The sequence below is a fragment of the Struthio camelus genome, chromosome 4, assembly GCF_040807025.1.
Source record: "Struthio camelus isolate bStrCam1 chromosome 4, bStrCam1.hap1, whole genome shotgun sequence".
Lineage (NCBI taxonomy): Eukaryota > Metazoa > Chordata > Aves > Struthioniformes > Struthionidae > Struthio > Struthio camelus.
The window spans coordinates 19,975,199-19,996,231 of record NC_090945.1 but is presented as its reverse complement, the minus strand read 5'-3'; the positions used below and the strand labels follow the sequence as shown (position 1 = coordinate 19,996,231).

The following is a 21,033-nucleotide window of genomic DNA, read 5'->3' as shown; positions in this document are numbered from 1 at the left end:
TGTTGATTCTGACTATTTGGTATTCCAGTTTCTTTTTTGGGAGTAACTTTAAGAGGAGGGGAAAAAAAAAAAAAAAAGCCTGGCTTTTTTTGTCTTCCCTCAAAAATGTTAAATTTGACTAAAAAACGTTAACAGCAATCCCTCTCTCCATTTATCTATTCTACTATTTTAAAAAGCCCTATAAGATCTCATGTGTTACTTTAGACTATAAATTATTACTTATACATAGGCAAAATAACCAAATAAAATGGTTAACAAGGCTGGTCTTGACAGACCTCAACTGAAGATACCTCAAGAAAGCACACAGTGCACTCAGAACTTCAGTGCATGAAGTCATGAAGTTTAAAAAAAAAAAAAAAAAAAAAAAAAAAAAAGGCAAACCCAACAACTGTAACTGCACGTCAGTTTGTGCGTCAAATTCTCACTCACAGATAAAATCGAAAGGAAATCACTGACCGGCTCCCGAGACTGCAAAAGGAGTCATCCAGGACCATCAGCAATTGCCCTGAACTAGGGGTCTGGTCTTCCTAGCCCCTTTACACATGCAACTACATACACGGGCTAAGATCTCTGCTCATTTAATAACACTAATGCTATGCTTTATTACCTCTTGTTAGTTAGCACACAATGTGAACAGATTAGTCACTTTATATTCCTTTGGTTTCTAACATAAAAGGTAAACAAATAGGGTTTTTTGCTAATTCCAATTATATTACATGTTTTTCTGATCGGCATTTTTTCCATCTATTGAGGCCAAGAGGGCATACACAAATGTAAACGCTGCAATTCCAGAAAGAGCCTTTAATCTGAAAGTAAACATTGTTGCTTTTGTATAAGTAATTTCTTATGCAAAGGCACTATCTTCTGAATGGCACTGGTAAGAAGACTTGTATTTAAATACATTATTTATCTTGTCAAAATAAAATTATGTGTTAAAAACTGCAGGAAAATATGTAACTACATTTTGCTGAAAGATGTTGAAATTACTTCCAATCTCAAATGACCCACAGAGGCCTGTAACTAGAGACACAAACATTTCTTAGCCCTCAGGGACCACATTTAACAAAACGTGTCTTAATCCTCAGTGTTTCCATCTGCTGAAGATTGATTAGGATAAAACTACAGCAGCTAAGCTAGAAAATAAAGGCTACATATTTCATAGCAATATACCACAGCCCATTGTTAATGGAAGAATTTGTATAGAGTGCTATTGGTTTCTACAACCTCTTTTACAGTAAGTCCACAGTTCTACTTCCAAACCAAGAATGGTATTTCTGATAAACATTTTGTACAAAGATATGAAAGAATCTAACAATAGGCTTTAAGAAATAATAGGATTTCAAAGTCTTTGAACGTAAACTCAGTACACTGAGCTTAGGTCATACTGTCACAATGGATCAGAGGAGTGAAAAAGAAATAATCCTGAGGAAAGCTGCCCATGTGTAGTGAGCAGACTGTGAAAGCAGTATACAAAATATTCTTCTTACTACAGCATATCCAGTCAATCACTTAGCATGGTAGTACACCAGAGGATTAATGAGAGGTTTTTAAAGGAGAGGGAGGTGACAGTGAATATTAAGTTTGATGATCTTTCTATGCCTCTGTTCATAGCCTCGTGTAACAGGCAATACATAGCAGAATCTCTTTCACTTTCCCTTGCCAGGTAATGCAGGGCATGAAGGAATTCAAGAGCTGTTCCTCAACTGCAGTTGGCTGTTTTGCTTCCTGCAGCGTTACCAGCTGTGATTTGTATTACTTCAAGGGGCAAAATAAAAGCTCTGCTCACTGTGCAGGCAGGAAAAACATATGTTCACATGTCTGCTCCCCATCATGTCTGAAGTGGTCATTCAACAGAGGAACTGCAGAAGTTTTATATCTCTACGTAAGTGACCAAAGTTGAGCCTGAACAAAACAATGCTCATGAATGAGAAAAAAACGTTACTGATATGGAGGGGGCAGGAGGAGAAAGAAACAAGAGAGATAATCACTTCTAAGAATAGTTATGATAGGGTTTCTGTACACATTAAGAGTCTAGCAGAAGAAAGACTTCATGTAATGAAAACTTTACAAAGCATTGCAGTGCTCTCATCATTAGCTAAAGACTGTTTTCTTTGCTTTCTGGTATTCTGCGGTCCCCACACATACTAATCTTCCATTGACATTGAGAGGGGACATGCAGAGAGAGCAGAATGCCAGAACTGAGATTTGCATTGTCGACCTGAGAGAAGCATTTTGCCCTTTCATGAAAACAGAGTGAAGTTTGATTGAAAAGTATTGATTCACAGCGCAAACATATAAAAACGCTAGGGCCTAAAGGGACTAGAGGATTGTCTCATCTGGCTTCCTGCACAACAGGGGCTATAGAATTTCTTGCAGTACCCTCATCAAGCCTAATCGTTTGTGAAGCATGTCTTCCAGAAAGACATCCCACTGTGCCCTGAAAATATCAAAAGATCAAGAACTCACCACTTCCTGTGGCAGGCAGTCTGCGCCAATGGTTAATTTTCCTCACTACTGAAATGTTGTGCTTTATCTATTTTTTGTCTAGTGTAAACTTCCCTAGATTCCTGTTACACCTTCTGCAGTAGACCAAAGAGTCATCTGGCATATAGCAATTTCGCCCTGGGGGAGAAGGAATACTTACTCTTGTAGTTAGTTCTTAATTTTCTTTTTGATACAAATGAATCCACTAAAAAGGAAATCAACGATGATGTTTACCTTGATTTGCAAATTCAAGACTAGGAACACATCAGGATGTTTTTTTGTCTGTTCATTTTTTGAAGAAATATTAAACTGTTTCTTACCACTGTGAACATTTTCCTTATGTTTTTTCAGGGCATCCTTACTCTTGAACCTCTTCCCACAGCTATCTGCCTTGCATATGAATCTGGCATCCCCTCTGCACGCCTCCTTGTGCTGTTCATAACTATATGGGATAACCAGCAAAGAAAAACAATACGTGAAGCCATATCCATAGAAATCAAACACATAGCAAGCACTCTGAGCTTAACACATGCTACAACGCAGAGTTCCAAGGCCACCTCATGCATTACTTACAGCAAAGAGGAATGAAAGCATTTGACTTCTTTCACTGTTAGGATTCACATAAACTAACAAGCTTGAAAGCTAACATGCAAAGGGAGGCCAGCAATGATATGACAGCAGTCCAGTAACTCAGACACAAAACCTCGATTCTGAGCTGAAGGAAGTATTGCAAACAGAGCACTGAAAGCTTCTTGAAGAGTCTCCTGGGTTGACATTCTCTGTGCACTGAAGTACACTAAAAGAATAAAAAACAAAACAATGAGGAAAACATTCTGCAAATTACACAGGATTGCAGTAGCTAAAAATGCACATCCAGTTCTGCAAACATTTAAGTAGGTAAGCAATCTAATTAATGCTTGAAGTATCCTGGAATTTAGTGGGACTAATCACATGTATAAACAGCAACAGTTGGGGCCATACTACTGTATTCTTCATCAAATGAATTTTGCATGATGTAAAGATGTTTCTCACTAGCTATACAGCACAAATCCAAATCCTACTACAGACTAGAAGAAACAAGTATATTTTCAACAGAAAATATTTAATTACCTTCACCAAATACTTCTCTGCAATATAATTTTATTTTATTTATCTGAACGGAAAAACACAGAGCTTAAAGAGTTGATCGTTCAGGAATGATAACATTATGCAAATGTGAGAAGCAGATAAATTCATTACAGCAACAGTCTTAACTGCATTCTATGCAATATGAGTCTGTTCTTTTCTGATATGAGAGACTTAGTTTAAATGCAGTATTATGCATAATTAAATGTATAATAAAAAGTAATACATCTGTTTAGTTACAAGCACAAAATACATAAACAACAGAAAACAAAATCAATTATATTTTTCTATGAAAGTATAGTCCAAGGTATATGGCTTTAATGACAAAACTACATTATTTACACTATCAGGGACAGAGTAAAAAGATATAAACATGAAAGATGGGAAACTTCAGAGCATATCTTTTTTGTTCTTCATCCAAATATTTAATTAGGCCAATATGAAGCACAGTTTTTTCCTTTCTTTGTTTTTCCATATCATCACTTTTTTTCCTGCAATGACACCCACAGCTAGGGTGCCATTTCCTAAATTACCAAATAGTCCACTAATAGAGACCAATGGTTCTGCACCCAACGGTAGCTCTGATCTGCTCTACAAGGTACGATTTTAAAAGATAAAATATTTGTTGCATTTCTATGATTCAAACTGAGGTATCCAAGAAATACAGGAAGTTAACATATTAAAAAGATGAATGTAATGAACAAATTACAAGTGACTATTTCAAACAGTAAAGGGAGTGGAGTTTATTGTACCTCTCAGCCTCTTAAGTATTATGGAATGGGTTCAAATACATAGGCAAAAAAATTAAAGCTACAATTGTGATTAAGCTGGGAGAAATTAATAAATTAAAGGATCACTGAAAAGCATTCTCGTTCCTACTCACTGTCTCTGTAGAGCTTGTTTAACAGGAAATTTCTTTCCACAGTTTCGGCACTTAAATTCCTTCTCTTCACTGGGTTTTTGGTGCAAAGTCTGAAGATGTTCGGCTAGGATCTCCTGGCTGGCAAAACTGGATTCACAGTTTGGGCATGCATGGTCCTCTTTAGAGCTGAGGGGATCTGCACGATTGGAGAAAAAGGAGAAAACAGTGAAGGAACAGTATTCATGGAATATTTTGGTTATATTAAGAGATACTCTCTGCCAAAAACAGATTATGCAAAATGGCATCATAAAATTCGTAACAGGTAAAGCCTCTCAGTGGATTAGCCACACAAAATACCAGCAGGTAAAGTATAAATATTTAACGCTAATACTTTAAGCAAACTGTGCTCTTCCTTACTTAAGGCATCTCAACTACAATAAAGGATTCTCTGGTATGTTTCTGCCCACAGGTATGCCTGAGCAATCTTACTCTCTTCAACAGAGGTTTCAAGATCTCTTGATACACAGTGAAGACTCCGGTTGACTCTCCTGCTGTTAGGCAGACTGCAGCGCTAGCAGAAGTAGAGAGTAGCATCAGCATCAGACTGTTTAGACACAACACAGAGATACTTGTCTGAGTCAGTGATTTTAGACTCACTTTGAACAGGGATGCAAGATAGAAGTACATTATAAGCAAATATTGTTAGAAGCAGAGACAAAAGCTTCAGATAAACTACTTTTTCATTCCAAGTAATTGCATCACATTTCAAGTTAAGAGAAAAATAATTTTTGTAAGGTTATTGCTAAATAATTTTATAAAAAAAAAGAAAAAGCAAATATAGAATATAAACAAACACAGCTTAGCATGAACACTATCACTTCCAAAAAATGGCACAATATTATGACCAAATCAAGATTCCAAGAGTACAAGTTTACAAATCATCCAACTATTATAAGACACTTGAAGCAACCCCTGAAGTTTATATAAGAAATAACTGCTTTGTATTAGTTCTATACTAAAAGATTAAAAGGAAAACTGACATTATTTAATACCTCTTAGCTAATGTTCCAGCTGAAGAAGCACCAGAGTAGTCAGTGAAGTACAATAGCGCCCATTCTGGCTTTAGGGTATGACAGTGTGGCCTGATGCAGCAGGTAACAGATGTACCTCACTTACTCTAAACAAGCAAGTTCAAGGTCACCACATGCTACTAACTTCTCAGCCACATGACCTAGCCTGCATACACCCCTCTGTCAGAGAAGCCTCTCTGTTTCAGGCACCCAGACCAGGCCATTTACTGTAGATTTACATTACTGGGGAAATGTTTCTTCTTCCTAAAGGAAGATGCTTTGTTAATTGAAAATAATTATACCACACTACCTATGTAAACTTGAACTCATTTCCACTACCTTCATGCCTTGAATCAGTCTTTCTTCCAGAAAGAACTGCACTTACAGCCTTGCTCATTTCTGAAATTACCTTTTCTCTTTTCTGATGTACAAATACGAATTACCTTTCTCTCTGGTCAACACATACCACACAGGACTTGACAGATTTTTCTTTTTAATCTTGCTCGCCAATCTGTAGCATTATATTTTCAATTGTCTCACAGTTTTAATGTGGAGATCTTCTGCATTTCCATGCCCCTGGGTGCATCAGACTGAATTTTGCTGCTGCCTCAGGAAGGGTAGCAGATATACTGTTATTTCTTCTTTCCAAGTATCCTATCTTGCTGTGTTAATTATAATCAGTTTTGCCAAAAATGGATGCAAAGTATTAAGATGGATGTGATTTAGGCTGTTAGTCTAAACTGATCATCCCATTTGTCTCTGCTATTGATAAAGAGGCCGTAAATTCATAATAGCAATTCAGATCACCTGTTTTTTCTTAGCCTTCTTACCTTAGGATTGGCTGAACTGCTTTATGGAAAGATTCATTTCTCACCATTTATGACAGTGGGAACCTACCCCTCTCACTTAGATCAAAAACCTAGCTTTCATAAGGGTATAGTCAGGTGAGATGTAATCCATCATTAGTTCAAAAATTATTGATAACGTGTCATGAAACGTAGGCTCACTCATTGACTCTCAGTAACTCACAGGAGTTGCTTCCTCTTACTAGGCAAAAAGAACCTCAACCCAAAGCAAACCAATAAGATGCAAAGTCATACAAGAGCTCAAACTACACCTGAGGACCCTTCCAATTCCCCAATCCTATAAAGTCGGTGTTCTCTTTCTTCCTTACCACTTCTAAGCTCCCAAGTTATTCTGTTCTTCCAATATTGCTCACCTGCACTTTTTTCAGCAACTGGCTGCACTTCTTTATTGTTGCTACTGTCTTCATCCTCCTGGATAACAGTGACTTCCTCCTCCTCCTCTTCCTCTTCTTCCATGTCACTGTCCAAGTAGCCAATGAGAAGTTCTGTGTCTGTTTCAATATCTTCCACAGCCAGATAGAAAATGTTTTCCCCTTCCTGTTGCAAAAGAAGAATGACTGACTCTGAGTATGAACGACTGAATGTATGACTGAATGACTGCATGAATGAATGAATATGAATGAATGACTACATCAGAAAACGTAAAACCTAGAGCCAAATTTGGAACCCTGAACTAAATACTAGCCCTCAACCATGGAAGGGCTGGCTCTATCGCTCAGGGAGCACAAGGCTGGAATAGCCCTTCTGAGACTTCTTTCCTAGTGCGGCTGCACGGATAAAGCGCTCTTATATTTCGGTATTCTGGAAATATGCCCTCTGCCTCACCTGTGAGGCTTTTACAATTTGTGTTGTAGCCTAGACCAAGGAAGAGGTGGTGTTAAGGTACTTCTCTCCTGGCACTACCTATCTGACAAGAACTTCAGAGTTGGAAAATGAAACATTCCAGTATTAGAAAAATAACAAAATTTAAATAACCAATAGAGCCTTAGCTCTGCCCCCTATTGGCTATAGGGCTTCCATATTACTGGGGGCTTGGGTTTTTTGTTTGTTTGTTTTTCCTTAGCAGATCCCCAGACTTCCAACCCTGGTCAGCACCTTCACTACCAAGTTGACAGGCAACTCTCTATAAAATGTACTTAAATGACTAGATCAAAACCCTCTGCAGGTTTAAATCAGTGCAGATATGTGGATCCACAGAAGGTAGAGGATCTAGCCCAGATCCTGCATGAGAGGACAGAGGAAGGAATAATAAGGCCCCAAACCTTCTCCACAATGAATAAACAAGCTTCCAAACAGATACATAAGCTAGCAACTTAGTCTTTGATAATGCTTAAAGTTACGGGGGCGGGGGGGAGGAAGCTATTTAACAAAAGCAGCTGTCCCCTAAGCTGATATATGGAGCTGCTTTTTTGCCATATGTGAACCAAGTGGTTTGGGTACTACTCAAAGCACCAAAAGCAGACTCATGTTTATGTAATGAAGACTTCCAAGTACTGTCATAAATCTTAAAGCTGATCTGATTAACATCCAGGAAAGTTAATTGAAGCTTCTCTTCAGTACATCTAGCCATATATTTTGTAATAGGCTTCATAGCACAAGGACAAGATAATGATTTTTAATTTTTGTAGTATACTAAGATTAATTTAAACTGTCAACAGAGTTGTAGTATTCCTCACGCTTTGGAAGGTCTGTAATGTATTGCCGAAGTTACCGTCACCCACCAGTGAAACCTATTTAATTCCATGGACTTGGCAGCAGCTGCAGCCTTCAAGGACCTACTGCGTTTTTGTCCTTATCTCAATGACAGCATTTGAAAACAAAACTAATTATGCATTTTCTTCAAAATAAACTGTGCAGTCCAGATAACTATCAGCATGTCATCCTAACTTTTGTTTACATCTAACAGTTGCTGTTTTTCATATGCCCCTCTCAAGAGTTTCAGAGAACTTTAATTTATTACAGTCTAAAATCAAATCAAATCATCTGCAACTCTGATCCGAGAAAAGGTGAAAGGTCTTCCTACACTCATTCTCCACTTCGGCTAAACCCGCTGGGGGAAACCTCCTATTTATCACCATTCAGGACAAACAACCTTATTCTAAAAGCAAGGCAACCTTATAGCTGTTTGCTTCTGCATACCTGCATTACTGGTTTGAAAAAAAAAAAGAAAAAAAAATCAAGTATATCATATAAAAATAAAGTCTCAAACTCACTAAAGAACCAAGTAACGCTCCTTTCAATTAGATCATACATGACATATCTTACACTGCACAGGAAATCTGGGGGAATAGCAGCCCATTCAGGTTATTCTCTGAAGGTTCACCTAGACCAAGTACATGCACACCAACAGCTAAGCTCTTATCAATACTGCTGCACCTTCATCATCTCTGCACTTCTCCATCTACATCTGGGGCATATTTCTCAGCTCTTTGAGCCAAAAGGCATCCTGGTTCTTTCCCATTTGTGTACTTTGGGCTCATAAGAAAATTAATGGAAAAAATACCACAAGACCCTCAGCACTTCACTGATCTTAGTTGCATTTTCATTGAAAAGAAATTAGTTTGGGTTCCAACCCAAACTAAAACAGCTCAAGCACATTCCTCCTCCATGGCTAATTCATCTCACTTTTCCAGCTATGCTAATTGTCAGGTATTCAAGTGCACTAATTAGTCCAGATATACACCCACTGCCACAGCTCCTCAGGCATCCTTTTCAGTAAAACCAATGGAAATGATCCAGAAATCACAAATAAAGGAATTTAAATCTTCCCTTCCACTCATGGCCAACAGCACCTGCATGAAATGCATTTATCTACACAGACACAGTGAATATACAAAAAACAAAAAAAAAATCTTTCAGATAATTTAATAACCCTCCCATTCACTAAGAACACATCTGCAGCTGCTCTGTCTGCCCATCTAGTTAGGCCATACTGGTCATTTTGTTAACAATGTTCATCTGCTGTAGGCCACAATGGTCCTTGGGGGGAAATTCATAGTGCTGGTTGGCATCAGGACCTCCCTTCTTCCTTCCTTTGCCCTATTCCTGGTTTGCTATTCCAAGCTGTTTCTCTCACCCCCCTCCTTGATCGTCTCCCTTTAAACTGTGGGTCATTGACCTTCCCAGGAAACATGGTTTTCTTGTTCAAACAGCTCTTACTGTCACATTTTTGTTCAGCTACAGGTATTCCTCCCATTCAGATTCTTGCCCTTTCCATACAGCTACACACCTTCATGCATGTGCTTTAGAAGACAGGAGGCTAGCAGGGAACACGGACCAAGGAGTATTGACAGCCCATCACGAGGTCGGAAGGGTACACTCATTCTCTAAGTACACTGTTTCATCCAAAAGCTTAAGACAGATAGGTGAGTTCTCCTGAAAGCTGAAAAGACAGGAGGAGGAGAAGGCAGATAGCTTTGTCTTATTTGAGGAAGCAGAGGGCTTTTCTATCCTCCAGGGCTTAGTTAGCTGGCTCCAGATGGGCCTTCCAAATCCTTACCAAGTTTCCCCCTGCAGTCAGAACCACTCTTAAAGTCTTCATCTGGCCTCCCCCCATACCCAGTTTCCTGGCTGCAAGCCAACTCTTCAGCTTGCTTGCTCTCCAAGCAAGCACACTACTCCCCTTCCTCTCTGAGCTTTGCCTGCAGCTCCAGGGTGCCATGTTCAAAGCCTGTTAGGGCAGAAATTGCTATCCAGGAAATTCATGCGGGTGATTTCTTGGCGACTGTGGCAGGAGAAGACAAAGCCACCAGCTCTGGCACATGAAAGGTCAAAAAGGTCATGCAGTGCCAGGAAATACACGATCAGAATATTGATGCTTTCTGAAGAGTGAAAGTGGATTGAGTACCGCTGGGCATGAGCGGTTAAAGCAAGCTAGCCTCCCAGGGGTGCAGCATCACAGTAAAATACTTCTTAAAAAACAAAAAAACCCAAAAATCAACCAAACAAAGAAAACGCCACCACACTAAGTTGCCTCTGATCTTTGGATACAATTAACCTATGACGAACTATTCATATTTTCCAGCCAATCACAAGGTGTGGTTTGCTTTATTTGTGTACATGTATTTACATGCACTTCATCTTCTTTTAAACTGAATGCCACACACTAGGTAGCAAACAGTGAACTCATGATCAGTCACTTTATGTTGGATACAAGATTATGTTTATCACTACTGCAGTGATTCAGAGTAGACCAAAATGCTCCCATTGCAGCGTTTGGAGACCAGAAAGAAAATTAGTGGGAAAGAGGACTAGTTGAATTAATACTAGTGAGAAGGAAGGAGGGAGTCATTTAGCTTCCATTCACATTTTTGTATACATAAAGTCTCACAGAAAATTTCAAAAGGGCAACTGTTAGGCACAAAACTAGCATTAAGTTCTTAAGCATTCTTTGAACAGACTTAGGACAACCAGGGGATCCCCTCTGTTCTACAACTGCAGTTTATTTTATTTTGATTGGTTTGCTAAAAGAACAGTAGAATAGTCTCAATCTATTAGCATGGGATCAAACCCTGTAAAGCCATATGGGCATATTTAGCTTTACTAAACACAAGTAGAATCTACTCATGCTATGTCTAATTAAATACATACATGTGTGTATATATATATATACGCATGTATATATATATATATGCATGCACACAGCATCAAGATCATTCACATAGAACATAAAAGTTATTTTGGTAAGTGATTATTGACCATACTAAAAAAATAATTTGGTAAATTCTTGTTTTAATTTATTCAGTCTTTTTTTCTGTGGAAGCCTTTATAGGACTCTAATATTTTTGTCGTTTTTTTAAACCATCCTGTAACTCCACTTTGATCCTTTAAAAAGGTGTGCAAAAAGCACTAAGCACATTCTAAGTAAGGAATAATATTATGCAATATAACTATATTATTAATAGTTTAATATATTAATCTTTTCATTTCTTTATTTAAATAATTATTTTCATTATCTGAGAAAAAAAAAAAGAAAAAGAAAACCTGGCACACACTGGATATTCCATTAAGACTTCTGTGCAGAAGTTCAGATCATTTTACTGTTTTTATTAAAATGCAATAACGAACATGAATGGTTCGCACTGTTCCCTCTTGTGAACCTTACTTTGCATTTGCTAATATCAACTGTAATTTGCTGTCATACTACCTAGTCACTGATAACAATATGTACTTGACTAATGCCTAGGACTCCAAATCATGTACCAGGTCCTTTACATGTTTGGTACTGTAAGCAGGACAAAACATTTATCCAAAGAACTTACTATGTAAGCCTTAATATAATAGGGAGATAAAGACACAAGGGAAAACACACAGAAATAATTGCAGAGGCAGCGGTCATACTAAATTAACCACTGACTTGTCATAGACATCACGGAAAAGCATAATGAAGCAGTCATTCATTCAGTGGTGACAAGAGTTTTTGCTGCATGGATGAACAGTGAATGCTCTTTCTTATCTGTTACTTGAAATTCATGCGTAGCTAGCCATGAAGACCTAAAGAGTCGGAATCAAAGATGACATCCTAGAATACAGGCCCAAAGGATAAGCTGCTGCTGTCCCCAACGTTCTAAAACAGGGGCCAGCAACAGGGGCCAAGGAAAGAGTATTAGTGGCTACACTGCAGTCATGTTTAGCCAGCAATCTGTGATGGGATGTCAGAAAGGCTTTAATTTGGAAAGAAATAGTTTTGTCTAGAAGAAAGAAGTAGTTCTCAGGTTTCTACAGATACCATCCTTGAATTTTCATTTGCGCATCAGATCACTTGGAGAAAAGCTGGAGACATGCACCACACACTGGCATTCAATAGAACTGGAGCTCTGGAAAGCAGGAGATGCAAATCAAGCAAGGGTAGGCAGCTAACTACTTGAAATTCTTAATGTAGTACCACAGCTGTTGGTAGCAGCGAACTACAGTGACAAAGGAAGAAACACCACAGAGAGGAGATGTGGTGGGAGACAAATCAGTGGAGTGGAAATCACAGCAAGGTTTACAACTGGAACATGAAGAGGGAGGCCGACACCAGGTCAGAGGGGGAACCAGCAAGATAAAACTTACTGGGCAGTGCTTGCTTAAGGACCAAATAAGCAGAGTCCCTTTGGTGAACAAGAGGTTTAAGGATTTGAACAGGTCATCAACACAGAAACTGAATTTACCAGTGCTGACTGTAATAAACTATGAACTGAGGAGAAGGAAAAAAAAAAATAATAATAATAATAAAAACCACAAGAGTAATCCATCAGAACAGAACTACAGGCTCAAGCTTTACAAATGTATTTTTTCTGTATAATACTTTTAAAGATTTTGTTGTGTTTTATTTCATCTGAAATGAACTTTCTTGTCTTGGCAAAGCAAAAACCTAAACATACTGTTTGGCCCAAAAAAACACATATTTTTTAAATTCTTTTGTCAAGGAGTTGCAAGCAAATCTTGGAAAAAGTAATCTCAAAATGAAAAAGCAGAATAATAATTTTAAGAATGTTGATAAATATTTCCCCTTTTCTCAATTTTCCCTTTTTCAGTAGAAAAAAAATTAGCAATTTTGGAATACACTGGCAAATAGTTTGGGTTAACTTGAAAATACTTTTTTGGTAAGTACGCATTTTGAGCAAAGAACGTAACATAGCTATGCAATTCTCACTTATGTGGGATAGGAAATTATTTAACTGTGAAACCGAGCTGTTGAGAATAAATATGCAGATAGCTCATTTCTTTCAAAAGTTCCAAAAGCACAATAGTTAGAACTAGAAAAGTATCACCATCTTTGTTGCTGTTCTGTAAAGCCACAGAATGCTTACAGAAAATGAGAGATTAAACAGACAAGATTCTTCACCTTGAAAAAAGAGCTGTCTAATAGCATGGAAAAGATACAATAGGGTTCTCAGCAATCAAGGCCAGCATAGAAATATGAACATGAAGTAACTATTCACTGTCATACAAAGATGAGGGGGAATTAAGTGAAATTAAGAGGTTGATTAAAAAGAAAAAAAAACCAGAAGCATTTTTCATGTAATGTGTAATCAAAACAGTGGAAGTTACCACAGAATGCCATGGAAGGCAAATGTAAAAAATGTAAAAATAAACTGACTGCATAAATTCATATCTGTGGCTAAGACTATAGGAAAAAAAGAATTTTTTTTATTAACTTATCCTAAAGCACTGCCTGATCAATCTAACAGATAATTAAATCCTTCAATTCTCTCCTGTTTTCTACTAGAATATTTTAAGCATCATGGCTGCTTTCAAATTTGCTACACTTGTACAATAAATTTTAAACGAATTATAAAGCAGAGGCATGATTCTGCTTTCCTCACACCTAAGTCCACATTTGAGTTTGGCAAGGAACACAATTAGCCTTTTAAACACTTCACTAGTCCTGCTTCAACTAAGTGCATAGCTACATTTTTAATTTCCACCATGAAAATAACACAACTGGATTCAGGAGAGGCTTAACAACCTGGCTGAATCAGGCTATATGAGAAAATTAAACTGTTGTTGCAGTAGTGAATGAAGTACTCTGTAAGTGAATTTGTTTAATATAAGCTGTTCATCTTACTATAAACTAGCAGACATAGTAGTGAACTAGAAATTCCATACATGAAATTAAGTGATTCAGTGTAATTCTGCAACAGTGGCTTAACGCAAACATTTCAAAGAAAATCAGATTCTAAATAAGGACCTCTTCAGTCCTTCACCCTATTAATGTCTTATTTTTGGTACCACATTTAAGCGCAAGATTTCACTTTCAATAAGAAAGGTGGGAAAGGGAAAGCAGCACGGTTGCTGTGTTTCTCATATTCTGCAAGCTTACTGCAAGAGACAAAGACTAAATAGGAGAACAAATTATTAAATTAGTAACAGGAAGCAGATGGTAGGAATTCACCAAATCTACCTGGATGGCTGCCAGGTTCTTTTGTTCCTGTGATGGAGCCTCATGGACAAAACGCAGCCAATTAGAATGGCGTGGATTGCTTGCATCCAGGATATAAAGAACTTCACCTTTACTCCCACGAACCTGAAACATTAACAAGAACAGGCAAAATTAAAACTGTTTACGGTACCTACCAAACACAAGTATTTGCAAATACACACAAACACACAAAACGTTAAAGCATATTGGTGCTCAGCAGGTAAATTTCAAATTCAATAGGTACTCTCAGCTATGGTGCCCATTCACCCTTTTCTATAAGCACGTTTACCTCAGAATAGGTGGCAACGCATAAACCCAGCAACTGGTGTCAGTTTCCTTTACTGAGTTCACCCTCTCTTTCCTTAGTCTTTTCCTTACTAAATAATTATCTCTGTTTTGTGACTGACTCCTGCATCTCCCCAATCCATCTCTATGGTTACTCGTGCTCATGTTCTCTCCTCCCCCTTTTCCTTCAAATCCTCCTCTCTTTTATCATCTTGCCAGAAACTGATAAAAATCTGAGGTCCTTTCCCCTTCCAACCCTATCTTCCCTTTTCCAGTTTTCCTGAGTTCTCCTCCTTTGCATGTTCTGATGCCAGCATTTTACTCCTACAGTCTACCTAGTTCTTTCTCCTCATGCACTCCTGTCTGTTATCATTCAATGTGTCTCATTACTTCCTACATACCCAGGTTTTAGTTCACTGCCTCCAATTCGTTTTCCCTTCCTCACAACTCACTATGATTGTCCCATCTTCCTTCTCCAAAATACTGTCCAAGAGTGGACCATTTTCTTCTGTAACCTACATGCGTTCTCTAAGTTGCTCATCAATTTACTTTGCCGTGTTTCTCTTCTACCGACGCTTCAGACAAGACCAACAACTTTCTGCTAAATAAGGGATAGGACTTTCTCTAATCTTACGCTGTTTCAACCACCATTTGTTTCCCAGACCAATGAGTTCAGGCTCTTCCTCCTGAGTTTCTATATTCCTGCAATCATCCATCTCCATGTTTGCATCTCAGTGACCTTTGACTCGATAATTCCTCATCCTTCACTTTCTTTTTCAGACTCTGTAATCTTCCAGATTAGCTTGTCCTTTGCCCGTTATGTTCTCCCTCCAAAAAACCTTATGCCCCCTGTACTGCCAGTTCCCAAATCTGGCTATTTCTATCTAGTCTCATCATCTCCAGAAGCATCTCAGCTTTCACCAAAAACCATTACAAACAGCATATGTCCAAATCTGAACTCATCTTTTCCACACTGTTTGTAGCTTCCCTCTTCTGTAATTATGCCAGCTTCTAAACGCAACATGAATTATCAGTTCTCTGCCTCTACTGCTATCCCACTACTCTGTCAGTAAATCCTGGTTTTTCTTCTTCTTTGGTTTTTCACCAAATAGATCTTTTCTTCTTCATCCAAATTCCAAACTCAGTAAATACGCTTTCATTACTGCTACCTCTTACCGCTCCAATGACAATCTTATCCTTCCCAGAAACTTATAAACCACTCTTTGAAAACTCTATTCCTCATTGCTATTTCGAGACTTCTATGGTTTTCTTGTCCTTTAGCACTTCATGAGATCCTTTAGATCCAGGCCCAATGCAGTTGCATTTAGCTATTCTGCATTTCCTATCTTACTGCTCATCTAGACACCTTTCATATATATGTCTTCAAAGGAAGTTTAACTATGCAGCCTCAAAGAATACCTGTCACTCTTAAACTATGCTTGGCTGAAATTTTATCAGAATATGAGATGATTTCAGTAATAGCAAATTAGCATACTATGTAGGTGAAGGGCTGTAAATTATTTACCACGGATACCAAACATGTTTTGGTTTTGTCCACTAAGCGAAGAAACCACTTAAAAAAACTGCCCTGTAGAACTGATACAAGCATCACAAATTTCACTAATAAGCAAGGTATCCCATTCCTTTCACTCCAGAACACCAACAGCAGTAGAACCTACCTTTCCAAAGAATAATAGCTGATAGTTGTACCACCAGATGAAGCAAATTGTCCAATATTTCTCTGCTAGCCACTATTTTGAAGAAAGAACTGCACAAACAAGAGGTATCATCTCCATATGAGGAACTTCTGGATTTCATTACAGATCCATAGCATTGTTAGGACTGTACCCAAATTTCAGCTTACGTTGACAAAATGCAAATACTAAATACTAGAAATAGACATTTAGTTTTAACTTACGTCTTTCTTCCCTCTCAAAATACAATGAAATAACGTTGATAAAATAGAGCTGCCACTTCTGCCACATTAAAAAAAAAGGCTTTTTTAAATAGTATATCGGTTAAATCTCCTATAAAATAGAGGATAAGGAGCTATGAAAGAAGGTCACATTATAGCACTATTATTTCCCATGATTTATTTATATAAGGAACATATTTTCTTTTATCTGTCAACAAGAAGTGCCCACTGTACGTATTTTCTAGGACCTAGGGATTTCAGCTGGGACCTAGGGATTTCAGCTATGCAAGACCAAAATTAGATTGTCATCATGGCTTTGCATTTGAATTGCTCACATTCTTGCTGTATTTGTTTCCAATAGATAGAATATCATATGTTTTTAGTATGACTGCTTAAATTATCTAAACTTCTAACATATTGTTAGAAAGAAAAAAAACTGTATTCCATTACAATAATAGCTGCTGACAGTATGTTGTTCTCAGATTAAAACAAAAAACTTACTGTAGCTCTGCAAATAAAAGTCTTCAAAATTTATTACTATTCTTCCAAGGAAGACGTTCTGTCTTAAGAGGAACACATCATGAAAAGCTGCCAACATTTCAAACTTTAAGAGTTTACTTTCATACACATAGATTAAGCATACACCACAGTGAACAGCGTCAAACCTATATATTTAAATGTAGGTTTTGACCTAGAAATAATATTATCTTACATTACTCCATTTGGAAATAATGCCAATTTATTATTGCAATTGTTAGTTCCACTAGGAATATGAACAAAATGAATGCAATCAAAACCATATAAGAAAGTTATAAATTCACACACAAATGCATGATAATAGTGTGTTTACCCCTTGAAAAGGCCCATCAAGCATTACAGATGTTTTGCATTGATAATGCTGTAATAATCATCTAGTTCTAAATACATAACCTACAGAGCAGAACATCACTTTTGGTGATAATGGTTAACAGTGCAGATTAACATTTTTGAGTAACTGAAGTCAAGTTAATGGCTTTGTGGTTTAGCAACAGCTACCCAAAGCATAGGTTAGAGAGATCCACCATGCAGATCCTGCAAAGGTTTTCATCAGTTCTTGACTTAGGCTGCAAAGAGAAAATCAACATCCTATAATAAAATCATATGTTCCACTACCTTTCCCTTCATCTATTCTCCTTCATTTGCTTAATCCTGAAGCTATACTAGAAGAACTTATATTCATCTCAATGCTATAGTCATCTCCATTGTGCTTTCTCAGTATTTGCCTACCCAGGAAGAAACATCAAATACACAGCAAAGACTTAACACATAAGGAAACTATTCACAAAAGAACACGATAAATCCCTTGAAGACATGTGTTATATTTTCTATTGCTTTTTTCACCTCGTAAAGAAATAATGCTGTATTAAATATACAGATGTGAAGAAAGAAAAGTCAAGAAAAATATAGTCAAAAACACAGTACTTAACCTGGACTACATTGGTGACATTTTGCCACTTATTTTCTCATTGGTTGGCTGGATAGGTTTCTGCAAATTCCCTAAAAGAGCAATGGCAATGATTCTCAAACTCTATCAATAAAAAAAAAAATTTTAAACAAACAAAAAGATACTTTGCTTTGCAAACATATTCCTGAAACTGAAAGTCAGTAGGAGGTAATAATGGTGGTTAAATGAAATAAACAGCTGGGCTGTACATTTTCAGTTTTAAATAAGTGCATCTAAATATAATTCATACCAAACTATTACTACACTGAAATGAAATCTGTAGTATGTCCCAAAGGATGCGTTCTCCAGTAACAGTCCACTAGAATCCCCTTGCCCCCCTTGTGTGGTCATGGAACAAGGGAATCAATTCAATTAGGAAATACATTAACAAATGCAAGCTAAAACGCTTAAGCCTGCTCTGCTTATAAATCTGTTCAGCTATCCAAGGAGACAGGATCAAAGATGCTGCCACTCAGACAGATGTTGCACTGCTGGCACACGAAATTCTGCTGGCCACAGCAACAAGGAATTTTCCCTCTTCTGTTCATCACCACTGACACTGGGAAAATATGGGAAATGTACTGTATAGCCTCACTACCTCCTCCCAACCCTGGCAGTTGCACCAGCTATAAAGCAAGAGAAGAAGGTAAGTTTAATGTATCAAGCTGCATTTGTGCTTTTCAGGAAATTTAAAGATACTACAACTTACCTCTCTACCCCACCAAACTAGGATGCAGCAAGTAGGTTTCTGGAGCACCATAGGCCAATTCCGAATCTTAAATCAGCTAAGATTTCCTGACTTTTTTATTTCAGAGAATCTTCTTTTACAAGGATGTATACACATAACCTTACCATTTACTCCAGACAAGACCTGGAGAACTAAGCAAGAGTCATTCTGCAAGAAAACTGCCAGTCCTCTCCCAAGGGACTTCTTTCCAGTCGCTCAACCACTCCATCAGGAATCTTCAGGACAACCTGTCCACCACTACTATTGCTGGCAGGAAATTGTAGAAAATAAAGAATACTTTTGTGTATCACTAGGCTAAGGAAGCTTTTCTTAAAGCATCTGCAAACTAAATTATTGCATTTTCCTCAAACACACATCTGAATTGTTATAACCTTTTATAAACAGTTTTAAAATACTTAAAATAGAGAGAAAAGATTTTTACAGGACTGAGATTCCCTGATAACTTTGTGAAGCAGGATCAATTTTATAATGCTAGTGAACATACTTCTATTTAACAACTGAAATTTGAACGTCCCATCTGCCACATAAATAATTCAATGTTTGACTCTTATTTTCCCACTTCCTATACAGTTGTTATTGTCTGAACTCTGCAAAATCATTCGCCAGCTTGAGGTACAAGGGTTTTTTGGATTTTTTTTCTTTTTTTTTTCTCTTTTCTTTTTTACGACAAGCAAGCTACAGTGATTTATCCAGAAAGGACTTTTAAAATGATTTCAACAAAGCCTGAACTCAAGCACAAAACTATTTCAAATTGGTTTTCTGTGAAGACAAAAGTAGAAATGCTCTTAAGCCTCATGAGACCCATACTAAGTGATTAAGGATTCAGTTATCTACGTAAATAAACCAAGATATGGAAGGATTGTACGATGGTCTATGGTTAATACGGGAAATCAGTGAAGGAGATAGAAACAGAGTTCAAAAGCCTAGCCACAACTAGATCACATCATAGCATAGGATTTTAGGTTTCTTGCAACCAGGAAAGAGGACCTCATCCCTATTTCTCTAGATAAAAGGGCAGATCCACAAAAGTTCAGTCTGTCTGCTGCAGTTCAGCAGAAAGCATGTGTTACACTAGACTAGTCCCAAGGCCCTTTGGATCACTGTGCCAGAGACATTCCTGTAGCTTTAGTAACCAAAGGAGATGAGGTGCAGTTTCTGCAACCAGGGACTGATGTGACCAAAACGCACCATCACCTTTGATTTCCCAGGCCAAATAAGTAGCAATTCACTTCAGATTTAAGTATAGGCAACCTTTGGCATGAACCTATAACAAGGCGCAAATACTTGCCTGAGAATCCATAGCAAGACATTTTCCATTTTCCTACAATTCCCTTAGTATGTGGTCAGCCACTACAACTCAACAGCTAAAATGGGTGCAGATATGCAAAGCATGCACCAGAACACCTCAAATTGAGTGCATCTGAGAGCTATCTTACTGAGACTTAACACAAAGTTATTCTGGGACTGTTCAGTCTGGAGAAGAGAAGGTTCAGGACGGCTCTTATCAATGTTTACAAATGTCTTACGGAAGGGTGTAAGGAGGACGGAGTCAGCCTCTTCTCAGTGGTGCCCAGAAACAGAACGAGATGCAACGGGCTCAAATTGATACACAGGAAATTCTGTCTGGACATCAGAAAACACTTCTTCACTGTGAGGGTGGTTCAATACTGTTACAGGTTGCCCAGAGAGGTTGTGGAGTCTCAGCCCTTGGAGATACTCAAAAATCAACTGGATGCAGTCCTGGGCAACCTGCTGTAGTGGACCCTGCCTTGAGCAGGGGGTTGGACTAGATGATCTCCAGCGGACCCTGCCAACCCCAACTATTCTGTGATTCTGTGGTGTTACTGGTCTAACTCAGCCAAAAGGTCTTTACAGTAAGATGAAACACCTGACTTTCACTGCTACCCCCTACAAAGGAAGTTTTGCCTCAAGATCAACCAGAACATCACTGAATCGTGACACACTGTAACAAATGCCATATTACTGTAAAAGTAATTGGGGGGGGGGGAAGGGAGAGCCCCTAGCCATTGTATAAACTACCAGATGAAACTCTACAAAGGTCTAAATGCCTAAGCTGCTTGCAATGCCCATCAACAGCATGCACTACTCTATTTACTAGCCCTGTATCCTGCAATAAAATTATCTTCAGATTTTCGAAATACCTCCAAAGCTGTCACATATTTTGGCATGCTACTTGAAAATGCTCATGAGTGCAATTGCAAACACTCTGCTGTGCACACCTGGCAAGAGAAGAAAAACAAACAAACAAACAAACTTCGCCGAAAATAA

The 21,033-nt window shown here is 37.9% G+C and overlaps 1 protein-coding gene across 5 annotated transcripts in view; it reads right to left on the bottom strand.

Annotated features, from left to right (window-relative positions):
- The window catches only part of PRDM5 (PR/SET domain 5), a 93,142-nt gene that overhangs the window by 61,350 nt on the left and 10,759 nt on the right, over positions 1 to 21,033 (bottom strand). For 2 of the 5 annotated variants that reach the window (XM_068941675.1, XM_068941679.1), the window contains exons 3-8: positions 16,278 to 16,349; positions 14,296 to 14,418; positions 6,761 to 6,944; positions 4,493 to 4,667; positions 3,188 to 3,280; positions 2,805 to 2,926 (exon numbers count right to left, since the gene is read on the bottom strand). In XM_068941675.1, the coding sequence (XP_068797776.1) occupies positions 2,805 to 2,926; positions 3,188 to 3,280; positions 4,493 to 4,667; positions 6,761 to 6,944; positions 14,296 to 14,418; positions 16,278 to 16,349 (769 nt within the window). Of the gene's footprint in view, positions 1 to 2,804; positions 2,927 to 3,187; positions 3,281 to 4,492; positions 4,668 to 6,760; positions 6,945 to 9,636; positions 9,758 to 14,295; positions 14,419 to 16,277; positions 16,350 to 21,033 lie in introns of those variants that run through there. The other 3 variants (XM_068941678.1, XM_068941677.1, XM_009674850.2) reach the window with 2 other exon arrangements.